Below are 13,293 nucleotides of genomic sequence, written 5' to 3'. Positions count from 1 at the left end.
CCCATTCTCATTCCTTTTTTCTTCATCTCACCTAGGGCTGGGCGATATATCTCATGCGATATGCATGCGCATCTCGTCAGTAAAGCCGGTTCCTTGATTAGCGGTAAATCTCCATCACCTGTTACACAATATCGCAGATGAATCGCCTTCGATAATGAACGCGATATTGCCTAGCTTGTAAGTGAACTACGGCTCTGTGTATTAAATGCCGCTCCATTTGAAAACAGGTGATGGAGATTTACCACTAATCAAGGAACCTTCACTGACGAGATGTGCATGCATATCGCATGAGATATATCGCCCAGCCCTAGTCTCACCTCTGCTGTAGCTTTTTGTATTTGTACTTTTGCTTTGGCACATTGTACTATAGACAGCTTGCTTATGATGTTCGCTTTGGATAAGTGTCCGCTAAATGATTAAATGTAAATATTATTCCAGTCCATTCAGACACTGAAATGCCTATCTCTGACAGATATAAGTGTGCTTTCTTTTATTTCCTGTAATTCTCTACTAGTAGTTCAATGAATGGGCATCTCTCCTGGTCTGTGCCTTCGCTCTGGTGTTTTGAAAGGCTAATGATGGAAGACTTTAATGGAATAAACATTTTGGCCTTGGTTTTTATTGAGTTCTTAGAAGATTCATAGTATTTGAGAACGACAGACTCCAGGCTTTAGGAAACACAAACATTGGCCAGAACTTCAGAAGTGAAGTTGATATTGATTACTGGCTGCTGAATCATAATAGGGTGTTTTTTTTTATGGATGTTTTTGCCGTACGAGTGTATATTGACTTGGTAAATATATTGGCTGCTTTGTAATGTTAATCTTGTTTTTGTTTTCAAGTTTATTAACACAATTTAGTTGTTGAAGTTGAGTTAATTCGGTTGATGACAACAAACAGCACTGCAATATATATTAGAAAAGCATTACATTTATCAGTTATTTATGTATTAATTGTTAAAAGGTATTTATGTAATATTCTTTGAGGTTTGTAGTGTTAATCCAGTTCTTTTAGTTTATCAACAAAATGATGAAAAATATGAATGAATAAAATAATTGAATATTTTAATTTAGTTGACAATAAACACTTGTTATAGAAAAGCATTAAATTGATCAGTAATTCATGTATTAAATGTAACGGAATATAGCATTTAACTGAACTGAATACTGAATAATGCACATACTAGTAATAATGTGTAATTGTGAATATGCCATTGCTGTCTTATATTTATTGCAATTTAATACTCAACTTATTAAATGTTTGAATATTTGGTTAAAGTTTTCTGCTTGGACATTTTTAGTCCATTTTGCAAATTAGTTTTATCTTAATTTATGATTTTAGAGTAAAATGGCCTAAAATTAATAAAAATCACCTGTCCTTGTTTAAATTGTCTCTTTGGCTTTTTTCTTCAAAGACTAAAAAACTGTTTTAGACTGTACTGATGTATTGTACTATTTTGGCCAATGTTGAAAGACTGGCATTGAACCTTCTGTTCATGAAACTACTCTATGATAGATGGTGTCTTCACAGGGCAAGCGTAAGGGGTTCTTCTGTAAGATAACTTCAGGTTTTCCAGGGAAAGAACTCACTGCCTTTTGAAATCTTGAACCCCACTTAGGCTTGAGTCATTATGTAGCTGGTAGCGAATTTTTTAATCTCCACTGGGTCTGATCAAGCGTTCAGAGAAAACTGCTGCTTTATCTGTTTATAGTAAGAGTGTTTTTGCTGCAGTAATTCATTCAGGTTTGCTAAAATTTTACTTGTTTGTTTGTTTACATGTGTGTTGATTTGCATCACATTTCCAGCATGAATGAGAAGATTTAATCTTACCAGGTCCGTATTGATTTGCCTGGTTATTGAGGATTGAGGTTAAGGGTGCTTTATTGCCTGACCTGCTGATTAGTAACCAAGCTTAACGGGTTAGTGTCTTTGCTATAGCTGACCTGCTTTACACAGCCTGCGCGATCGATGTTAATTTCCTCAGCCAGGCCATTTGTTTTCCATCCCTGGATGGAGCTCTTTTCAGGTAGGAGTGATTTAGATTTAGACTTGCTTTTGAAGCTTAAACTCTGCATTCCTTCAAGATCTCAGCGTTGGCTTTCAGAGCTGTTCTCATGGAATAAATCTTGTGGCTTTTGGCTGATATGATTAAGGGAGACTAACACAGACAGTATGATGTGAGCTTTTGTACTATTTTGAATAGAAAAGTGAAGTAATGGATTTCACCAAATCTACTTGTAATGAAAATGAGATTTTTAGTGTCATTTTATTTTTATTTTTATATTTCCGGTTTTCTCCTTTAATTGTTTTTGTTTGTTTTAATTGTTTTTATTTTTTTGTTTTTTCTGTCTATAGTTTTTATGTAGTTTTAATTTTTGGTATTTAAAGTGCCTTTGCAACTAGCAGAAATAAAACAAGTTTCAGTTCTCTTTTAATATTTTATTTGCAGTTAATGTTTATTTTGAAGTAATGACTTTTTATGGTTTTATTTGTAGTTTATGGAAAAAAATATAGACATTAACAACTAGACTGTTTTTTTTATTATTGTTTGTTTATTTGTTTTTGCTGTTTAGACAATATGAAACTATATGTTTGAATGGGATATGTGGAAAATAGGATTTGGGTGATATGAACATACCTTATGATTGCAGTGTTTGGAGATTCAAGACTTCTTATAGAAAAGCATTAAATTGATCAGTAATTCATGTATTAAATGTAACGGAATATAGCATTTAACTGAACTGAATACTGAATAATGCACATACTAGTAATAATGTGTAATTGTGAATATGCCATTGCTGTCTTATATTTATTGCAATTTAATACTCAACTTATTAAATGTTTGAATATTTGGTTAAAGTTTTCTGCTTGGACATTTTTAGTCCATTTTGCAAATTAGTTTTATCTTAATTTATGATTTTAGAGTAAAATGGCCTAAAATTAATAAAAATCACCTGTCCTTGTTTAAATTGTCTCTTTGGCTTTTTTCTTCAAAGACTAAAAAACTGTTTTAGACTGTACTGATGTATTGTACTATTTTGGCCAATGTTGAAAGACTGGCATTGAACCTTCTGTTCATGAAACTACTCTATGATAGATGGTGTCTTCACAGGGCAAGCGTAAGGGGTTCTTCTGTAAGATAACTTCAGGTTTTCCAGGGAAAGAACTCACTGCCTTTTGAAATCTTGAACCCCACTTAGGCTTGAGTCATTATGTAGCTGGTAGCGAATTTTTTAATCTCCACTGGGTCTGATCAAGCGTTCAGAGAAAACTGCTGCTTTATCTGTTTATAGTAAGAGTGTTTTTGCTGCAGTAATTCATTCAGGTTTGCTAAAATTTTACTTGTTTGTTTGTTTACATGTGTGTTGATTTGCATCACATTTCCAGCATGAATGAGAAGATTTAATCTTACCAGGTCCGTATTGATTTGCCTGGTTATTGAGGATTGAGGTTAAGGGTGCTTTATTGCCTGACCTGCTGATTAGTAACCAAGCTTAACGGGTTAGTGTCTTTGCTATAGCTGACCTGCTTTACACAGCCTGCGCGATCGATGTTAATTTCCTCAGCCAGGCCATTTGTTTTCCATCCCTGGATGGAGCTCTTTTCAGGTAGGAGTGATTTAGATTTAGACTTGCTTTTGAAGCTTAAACTCTGCATTCCTTCAAGATCTCAGCGTTGGCTTTCAGAGCTGTTCTCATGGAATAAATCTTGTGGCTTTTGGCTGATATGATTAAGGGAGACTAACACAGACAGTATGATGTGAGCTTTTGTATTATTTTGAATAGAAAAGTGAAGTAATGGATTTCACCAAATCTACTTGTAATGAAAATGAGATTTTTAGTGTCATTTTATTTTTATTTTTATATTTCCGGTTTTCTCCTTTAATTGTTTTTGTTTGTTTTAATTGTTTTTATTTTTTTGTTTTTTCTGTCTATAGTTTTTATGTAGTTTTAATTTTTGGTATTTAAAGTGCCTTTGCAACTAGCAGAAATAAAACAAGTTTCAGTTCTCTTTTAATATTTTATTTGCAGTTAATGTTTATTTTGAAGTAATGACTTTTTATGCTTTTATTTGTAGTTTATGGAAAAAAATATAGACATTAACAACTAGACTGTTTTTTTTTATTATTGTTTGTTTATTTGTTTTTGCTGTTTAGACAATATGAAACTATATGTTTGAATGGGATATGTGGAAAATAGGATTTGGGTGATATGAACATACCTTATGATTGCAGTGTTTGGAGATTCAAGACTTCTTTGCAGACATTAATTTAATGTCAAACCTATTGACTTGAGTAAAAACTTATTGTTTATTTTGAGAAAGTTTAAGTCTACTTTTTGAAAACATTAAGGCATTTTAGTTTAATTTGTTAATATTGCATTCTTATTTAATTTTAATAATGGATCATTCATATCAGTTCATATGTCTCTCTAACTCTCTATACAGGCATAAACATCCAACTAGAGTAGAAATGTGTTGCTTAAACCATTCTACCAGCAGAGCTGAAGTTGATGTTCCACCTCCTTTCTTCCCATGATTCATTTTAATTATCAGTGTTGGAAGTGTTAATTGCACAAATCGTCTCTGCTCTTGTTTGCACAGGGTAATACTGCCTTTCTGTGCAGCTTATATAAAACCTGCACTCAAAATAGTTTCAGTCTGCACATGGACTCAGTTAGGTAGAATATAAAGAGATTTCTTATAGGATGAATGATGACCTTCACACTGATCTCAGGAATACTGGCACCTGTGTGAGATGTGCTGCTGAAAAGTTCAAGTCAGATTTGTGTTAGAGGCAGAAGGCTGGTGGCAGCGTCGGGTCTCTTTAGGAATGCTAATGTGCTCTTTGACGATGGGATGTGGGGGCGAATCCCTGACAGAAAAATCAGCCCTCTCTCTCACTCACTCGTTCTCTATCTATGTATTCCACTCACCCCCTGTGTAGTAGCCACTTGACAGTCGCTGTGACACAAGCAGGTGCATTAGTGCCGTGTCCCAGCATATTTAATCAATATTTAACACGCCAGCTGTTGATTAAATGAAAGTGAGCAGAAGTTCCTCCTTAAACTGCTACCATTTGACTTTATAATTATAGTTTAGGAGTCACACATTAAGTATTTTACACTACCAAGTAAGGCTAAGTGAAAAAAATCAGAGAACAGTTGTAAAGTAGATTGACGTTCGTCTGACAGTATTGTTTTAAATTGGTGTAAAATAAAATTATAAAATACTCATATAGTATAATTATTTTTAATTTAAAATATTTTTATAGAGTAAAAATTTGTAATAAATAATTGTATTATTGTTATTATGAATGATAATAAGTTTGTGCCTTTTTGCCTGAATGTTTATTGCAGTTGAAACCATAATATATTTCTGACCACATAATGCAGCACTAATATGTAAATAAGTTACATTTTTAAAATACTATTTTTAAATATTTAAAAAATGTCTGCATGTGACTGTTAACCAACATCAGAGAAACCTGAACATGTGAAATTGTTGTTAAATTATTGAAATATTAGTTGACTTATCTCAGAATTTATTTCACTATCAAAAATGTTTCCTTGCATATCTAATTCATATGTATTTTTTAATAGTGCCTGTATTTTAATGTTTATTAAATAATTCTTAACGTATCAGTAGATATTGTTTGTTAATATCTAATTGAAGCATAAATGTTAATATTTTTGTTTCTTATATGTTGTTGTCATGTAGTGCTGCCTATCAAGTTTCATTAATCTAATTTTTACTCAGTTCCTGCTTATGCATAAGTGACTATCATTATGGGCTTTTAGAAAATTGAACAAACGTAAAACATAAGAGTTCTGCGACCACAATAACCTCAGAATACAGTCAGCACAACCGTTAGCAAGAGGAAATAGGAGGGAATATGCTATGTCATTTGTGCTTCTCCATTCTTTCTCGTTTGCTTGTACACTTACTAGTTCTGTGTTTTTAAAGTCACTTAGAAAAGTAGAAGGACCTTATGTAGCATCCAGCTATATGTGACGCATCAAACCATGAACCAGAGGCAGTTCTGCATTACGTTTCTGTTGCTTGGCTTTAAGATGTATTTCTGAATCAAACCAGCCTAATTCTTTATGCACATGAGCTAATCTGTTTTTTCTCTAAATGAGCTGGTTGCTTATGAACAGATGCATCACCAATGTCATGCAGTCTCCATGCCAAAATACACGTAAGACAAACACACATATCACATTTCACTCCCGCTATGATGGAGGATGTGATAGCGCTCGACTCCTGCTGTATCATATGGCCAATCAGTTAGCATAATGTGAAGTAAAATGGATGTTAAACACCTCAAAGTCAGGTTTGTGGGTCTTATCAAGTCATAACCTTGATTTCATTGCATTGAAGGAGACAGCATTCATTCTGTGGCTTAACCTGATGAACCTGTTTGCAGCGAAGCCCACATGTGACGCGTGATGTGGGATGCTGGCGTTGGGCAGAAATAATGAATGTCACTCATACTGTAGTCATGTTTGACAGTGAGTCTATTCATCCATCCGAGAGAGGAAATTCAGCAGCATTCATTTTGAATGAAGGGAATTCAACAGAGTACATGAAACGATTACAATTCATGACGCTCCAAAGCCAGTTTTCTGGCACCCTTGATGGCTGTTAGTTATTAAGTGTGTTGCTCAAACCGATAAGGGATGTTGAACATAGCGGAGTAAATGAGTTGAGAGCTTGCCTGGTCAACACTTAAGGACAGTATTGGTTATTTTAAGCAGCCAAAACAAATTTGTATCTGTAACTTGTATGAGTAGAGGTTGCTTTTGATTGCCTTTCGGTCGGATAACATTTAATTAGAATCAGAATCAGAATGAGCTTTATTGCCAGGTGTGTTTACACATACGAGGAATTTGTTTTCGTGACAGAAGCTTCCACAGTGATGTTTGATCACAGCAGTAGGCCAATACATACAGTGAGGAAAATAAGTATTTGAACACCCTGCTATTTTGCAAGTTCTCCCACTTAGAAATCATGGAGGGGTCTGAAATTGTCATCGTAGGTGCATGTCCACTGTGAGAGACACAATCTAAAAAAAAATCCAGAAATCACAATGTATGATTTTTAACTATTTATTTGTATGATACAGCTGCAAATAAGTATTTGAACACCTGAGAAAATCAATGTTAATATTTGGTACAGTAGCCTTTGTTTGCAATTACAGAGGTCAAAGCGTTTCCTGTAGTTTTCACCAGGTTTGCACACACTGCAGGAGGGATTTTGGCCCACTCCTCCACACAGATCTTCTCTAGATCAGTCAGGTTTCTGGCCTGTCGCTGAGAAACACGGAGTTTGAGCTCCCTCAAAGATTCTCTATTGGGTTTAGGTCTGGAGACTGGCTAGGCCACGCCAGAACCTTGATATGCTTCTTACAGAGCCACTCCTTGGTTATCCTGGCTGTGTGCTTGGTCATTGTCATGTTGGAAGACCCAGCCTCGACCCATCTTCAATGCTCTAATCTGTTTTTCTCTAAATGAGCTGGTTGCTTATGAACAGATGCATCACCAATGTCATGCAGTCTCCATGCCAAAATACACGTAAGACAAACACACATATCACATTTCACTCCCGCTATGATGGAGGATGTGATAGCGCTCGACTCCTGCTGTATCATATGGCCAATCAGTTAGCATAATGTGAAGTAAAATGGATGTTAAACACCTCAAAGTCAGGTTTGTGGGTCTTATCAAGTCATAACCTTGATTTCATTGCATTGAAGGAGACAGCATTCATTCTGTGGCTTAACCTGATGAACCTGTTTGCAGCGAAGCCCACATGTGACGCGTGATGTGGGATGCTGGCGTTGGGCAGAAATAATGAATGTCACTCATACTGTAGTCATGTTTGACAGTGAGTCTATTCATCCATCCGAGAGAGGAAATTCAGCAGCATTCATTTTGAATGAAGGGAATTCAACAGAGTACATGAAACGATTACAATTCATGACGCTCCAAAGCCAGTTTTCTGGCACCCTTGATGGCTGTTAGTTATTAAGTGTGTCGCTCAAACCGATCAGGGATGTTGAACATAGCGGAGTAAATGAGTTGAGAGCTTGCCTGGTCAACACTTAAGGACAGTATTGGTTATTTTAAGCAGCCAAAACAAATTTGTATCTGTAACTTGTATGAGTAGAGGTTGCTTTTGATTGCCTTTCGGTCGGATAACATTTAATTAGAATCAGAATCAGAATGAGCTTTATTGCCAGGTGTGTTTACACATACGAGGAATTTGTTTTCGTGACAGAAGCTTCCACAGTGATGTTTGATCACAGCAGTAGGCCAATACATACAGTGAGGAAAATAAGTATTTGAACACCCTGCTATTTTGCAAGTTCTCCCACTTAGAAATCATGGAGGGTCTGAAATTGTCATCGTGGTGCATGTCCACTGTGAGAGACATAATCTAAAAAAAAATCCAGAAATCACAATGTATGATTTTTAACTATTTATTTGTATGATACAGCTGCAAATAAGTATTTGAACACCTGAGAAAATCAATGTTAATATTTGGTACAGTAGCCTTTGTTTGCAATTACAGAGGTCAAAGCGTTTCCTGTAGTTTTCACCAGGTTTGCACACACTGCAGGAGGGATTTTGGCCCACTCCTCCACACAGATCTTCTCTAGATCAGTCAGGTTTCTGGCCTGTCGCTGAGAAACACGGAGTTTGAGCTCCCTCAAAGATTCTCTATTGGGTTTAGGTCTGGAGACTGGCTAGGCCACGCCAGAACCTTGATATGCTTCTTACAGAGCCACTCCTTGGTTATCCTGGCTGTGTGCTTGGTCATTGTCATGTTGGAAGACCCAGCCTCGACCCATCTTCAATGCTCTAACTGAGGGAAGGAGGTTGTTCCCCAAAATCTCGCAATACATGGCCCCGGTCATCCTCTCCTTAATACAGTGCAGTCGCCCTGTCCCATGTGCAGAAAAACACCCCAAAGCATGATGCTACCACCCCATGCTTCACAGTAGGGATGGTGTTCTTGGGATGGTACTCATCATTCTTCTTCCTCCAAACACGTTTAGTGGAATTATGACCAAAAGTTCTATTTTGGTCTCATCTGACCATGACTTTCTCCCATGACTCCTCTGGATCATCCAAATGGTCATTGGCAAACTTAAGTCTGGCCTGGACATGTGCTGGTTTAAGCAGGGGAACCTTCCGTGCCATGCATGATTTCAAACCATGACGTCTTAGTGTATTACCAACAGTAACCTTGGAAACAGTGGTCCCAGCTCTTTTCAGGTCATTGACCAGCTCCTCCCGTGTAGTTCTGGGCTGATTTCTCACCTTTCTTAGGATCATTGAGACCCCACGAGGTGAGATCTTGCATGGAGCCCCAGTCCGAGGGAGATTGACAGTCATGTTTAGCTTCTTCCATTTTCTAATGATTGCTCCAACAGTGGACCTTTTTCACCAAGCTGCTTGGCAATTTCCCGTAGCCCTTTCCAGCCTTGTGGAGGTGTACAATTTTGTCTCTAGTGTCTTTGGACAGCTCTTTGGTCTTAGCCATGTTAGTAGTTGGATTCTTACTGATTGTATGGGGTGGACAGGTGTCTTTATGCAGCTAACGACCTCAAACAGGTGCATCTAATTTAGGATAATAAATGGAGTGGAGGTGGACATTTTAAAGGCAGACTAACAGGTCTTTGAGGGTCAGAATTCTAGCTGATAGACAGGTGTTCAAATACTTATTTGCAGCTGTATCATACAAATAAATAGTTAAAAATCATACATTGTGATTTCTGGATTTTTTTTTAGATTATGTCTCTCACAGTGGACATGCACCTCGATGACAATTTCAGACCCTCCATGATTTCTAAGTGGGAGAACTTGCAAAATAGCAGGGTGTTCAAATACTTATTTTCCTCACTGTATGTCAGATTGGTGCTGGTTTTATTTTAACATTATTTATTTACTAGTATTTATTATTTTTTATTGTAGTTTTTATTTTAATTCAAGTTTTAGTAATTTTACTTGGTACTTTTGTAATTATTATTAGGTTTTTGAATACTACTTTAAAGTATTAATTTAAGTTTTAGTAATTTTAGCACTTGAACATTTCAGTTAAAGACAACAGTTCTAATATTATGTACTTTTAGTAATGTTTTGAATGAGCAATTGTTTTATATTTTCCGTCTTTGTTTTAATTAAAATGTTAGTAATTTTATGTGCTTTTGTTCTTTTTCTTTGTTTATTAAAATATATTTTTCAGCAATTTCTGTACTTAAACTTATTTCAGTTAAAGGCAACAGTTATAATTTTATAGTACTATTTTGCATTATCTTTTATTTTTGTTTTCAGTTTTCATTTTAGTTTCACTTTTGTGCATTTGTCTTTATTTATTTATTTTATATATATATATATATATATATATATATATATATATCTGTATAGTGAAGGCAAAATGTTTGAAGCAACATTTGAGTTTTTCCATCTAATATTTGTATTTTATTTTTATATTGGCTTCATTTTAATTAAATAAAATTTTTTGATAATTTTTTTTTTAGTTTTTTTAAACAATAGCAAAACTGAAACAAGTGAATAATTTTACCAGTCTGGTTAAATTATAGGCTTTTTATGTTTCACTACTGCCTGTTTGAAACTATTTTTAATAGTGATAGTAAACAATAACAAAACTGAGGTGTCTAGTTACCAGTTTAGTCAAATTATAGGTTTTATGTTTCTCTACTGCATTAAGAATGTGTTATAACCTGTACTGTAACAATGAAACTGTTAACCTCTATGAACTGCATTAAATGTAGTCTGATTGTTTCTCCTCTTGGTCATTGCAAGTATATCTTGAGTACTTCCTCTTTTTAACCATTGCTGCCTTTCAGCTATGACATTTGTTTTGCACTCTTCATTGTAGTGCTGTATTCGACACATCTGTGATCTTTCCGTCTCTCCTCTCTTCCCAGTTCTATCTCCAGGACACCAAAAGCAGCAATGGCACCTTCATCAACAGCCAGCGTCTGAGCCGAGGGTCGGAGGAGAGCCCTCCCTGTGAGGTGCTCTCCGGTGACATCATTCAGTTTGGGGTGGATGTGACTGAGAACACCCGGAAAGGTGAGGAAAGCCTGTCAGTGTTGGCCGCAATAATTAAACATGATCCATCTTTGCGTTTGTCTGTAATGCAGGTGTAGATGTGTAAATATAAATGTTCCTTTCTGGGTATAAAACTCTGCATGATTTTTACTTTTTATAATTTTTATATATAATATATAATATTTAGATTGTGTTGTAATTAAATATACCTATGTATTGATTTTGAAAAAAAACAAAAGAATTTTGTACTTTTTATTTTTTTTAAATCAATATATATTCATATTTAATGTTATGTATGATATGTGCTACAATATATTTTATACATATATATTAAATATTGTATTTTTACTACTTCATAAATATTATAAATACATAATATATTGAATATCTAATATAAATATAATTATTTTTATTTTTATTTTTAAATACTATGTTTAATAAATATTGAATATATACATTTATAAAATCTTAAATATATTATAATAATTGTTTATAAATAAAAATATAAACAGAAGAGCGCACAGACACATGCCGCTAACCCCAAACACGCATCTCCACTGGTCTGGCTGGGCCATATATAAAATTAGTTTTATATATGTATATTTATAAAATGTCACTTACATAATGTCATTCTTACAGATCGAATTAAACCATTTGTTAATATTTTTGGTGCGGATGAGTGTTAGTTTGGGACCCTGGTTTTTTGTTATTGTAAGATAGGACACCATTGCATTTTTACATTTTTTGTGTAATGGGTCTAGAATCACGTTCACACAAATGCAGCCGTTGCATACTACATTTTTTTTAAAGATGCTGTAATGCAGAGACGGGCTTTTGAAACCCAAGAGCGCTGGCTGGTTGCTGCTCTGGATGTGTTGTAACTCAAATACATGCAATGGGACGCTTTCACAATCAGATACAAATGCAAAGTAACTTACCCTTTAGAAGGAATGAAGGCAAACATTAGTTCATAACAAAGCAAAAGTACACATGAACATGAACATAACCTGTATTTTAACTGGTGAGGTATTGAAATTAGGTTCCAGTTTTCTTTGGAAACTTGGTTCCTGTCACGTTTGGGTGTTGTGTGTTTAATTCTGCGTTGTTGTTGCACAAGTTGGCTGCGTCTCATCAGAACGTCAAGAATACTTATCATTCTCTGGATATTTTTGATGATCAAGGCATCTTAGACAGCCTTATATTAGTACATTTTTATGACCTGTTTATGGTTAGGAGAAGCTTTGTGTAAATTCTTCTTATGAAAATAATGCTATTTTGTGTAACCACTGTTGTCATACATCCTTAACTGATGTTTCTCTTGTTGTTTTAGTCACTCATGGCTGTATAGTGTCGACCATCAAGCTTTTCTTACCAGATGGCATGGAAGCTCGGCGCCGATCAGAGTAAGTCCTGTTTAAAGATTGTTTAATGTTTTTCACAGTTTAATCTCGGAAAAAGCTTCTATCAATTCTTTGCTCAACCTGGTGAGATATTATATAAGGTAACTCATGCTTACAAGCTTCATCACTTATAAAAACATGCACATAATGTGATAAAATCTCTGAGAGCTGAGGCTTACAGCTGCTGATTCCACTGATTCACTTGACCAAAACAACATTTGCCTGTGCTTGTTCAGAGGAAATGACATGTGGGCTGTTATTTTGACTGTTAGTGGCCAAATGTTGTATGACGGGAATTAGTGGAGGATCAGATCTTGGCTTTAATGCTGTTTTTTGTTCCGTGGTTGTATCATTTCCTTTATTTGTGATTAGTTTCTTGGTTATTTAGCAAATGGACATTGCGTATTTACACGTGTTATCTCGCCACATGTCACAATAATGCACTGTGCTTTTTTTTTGCCATGTAGACAAATCCTTTTGATTTTGCAGAATATTCCAGATGGAATCAAAGAAAATAATTTAAGAAAAATAATTTACAGAAAACAGTCACCTAGTTTGTAAAAATGAACAAAAATGTGTAAATGCACATAAAGGTCTGTAATGTTGTTTTACTTAGTTCAGCTTTTATAAACTAAAAAATTGAGTCATTATTTTCTGTGGTTGTCGAGTGATACTCAAATGGTATTTAACCCAGTATTATAGCTTAAAATAAAATGTAAAAAAACAAATTACAAAAATAATTTTCAATTAGTTTACCTTAAAGTGCTTAAATTACTAAAACTAAAATAAAGAAAAATTTATATAGATTA

The 13,293-nt window shown here is 34.9% G+C and overlaps 1 protein-coding gene across 6 annotated transcripts in view; it reads left to right on the top strand.

The window, feature by feature from the left end:
- slmapa (sarcolemma associated protein a) overlaps nt 1-13,293 on the top strand; it is a 69,134-nt gene that overhangs the window by 14,863 nt on the left and 40,978 nt on the right. For all 6 annotated transcript variants that reach the window (XM_058790550.1, XM_058790548.1, XM_058790549.1 and 3 more), the window contains exons 2-3: nt 10,958-11,105; nt 12,415-12,487. In XM_058790550.1, the coding sequence (XP_058646533.1) occupies nt 10,958-11,105; nt 12,415-12,487 (221 nt within the window). The remainder of the gene's footprint in view (nt 1-10,957; nt 11,106-12,414; nt 12,488-13,293) is intronic.

The sequence above is a fragment of the Onychostoma macrolepis genome, chromosome 11, assembly GCF_012432095.1.
Source record: "Onychostoma macrolepis isolate SWU-2019 chromosome 11, ASM1243209v1, whole genome shotgun sequence".
NCBI classification, from domain to species: Eukaryota; Metazoa; Chordata; class Actinopteri; order Cypriniformes; family Cyprinidae; genus Onychostoma; species Onychostoma macrolepis.
This window is presented reverse-complemented; position numbering and strand designations above follow the sequence as displayed.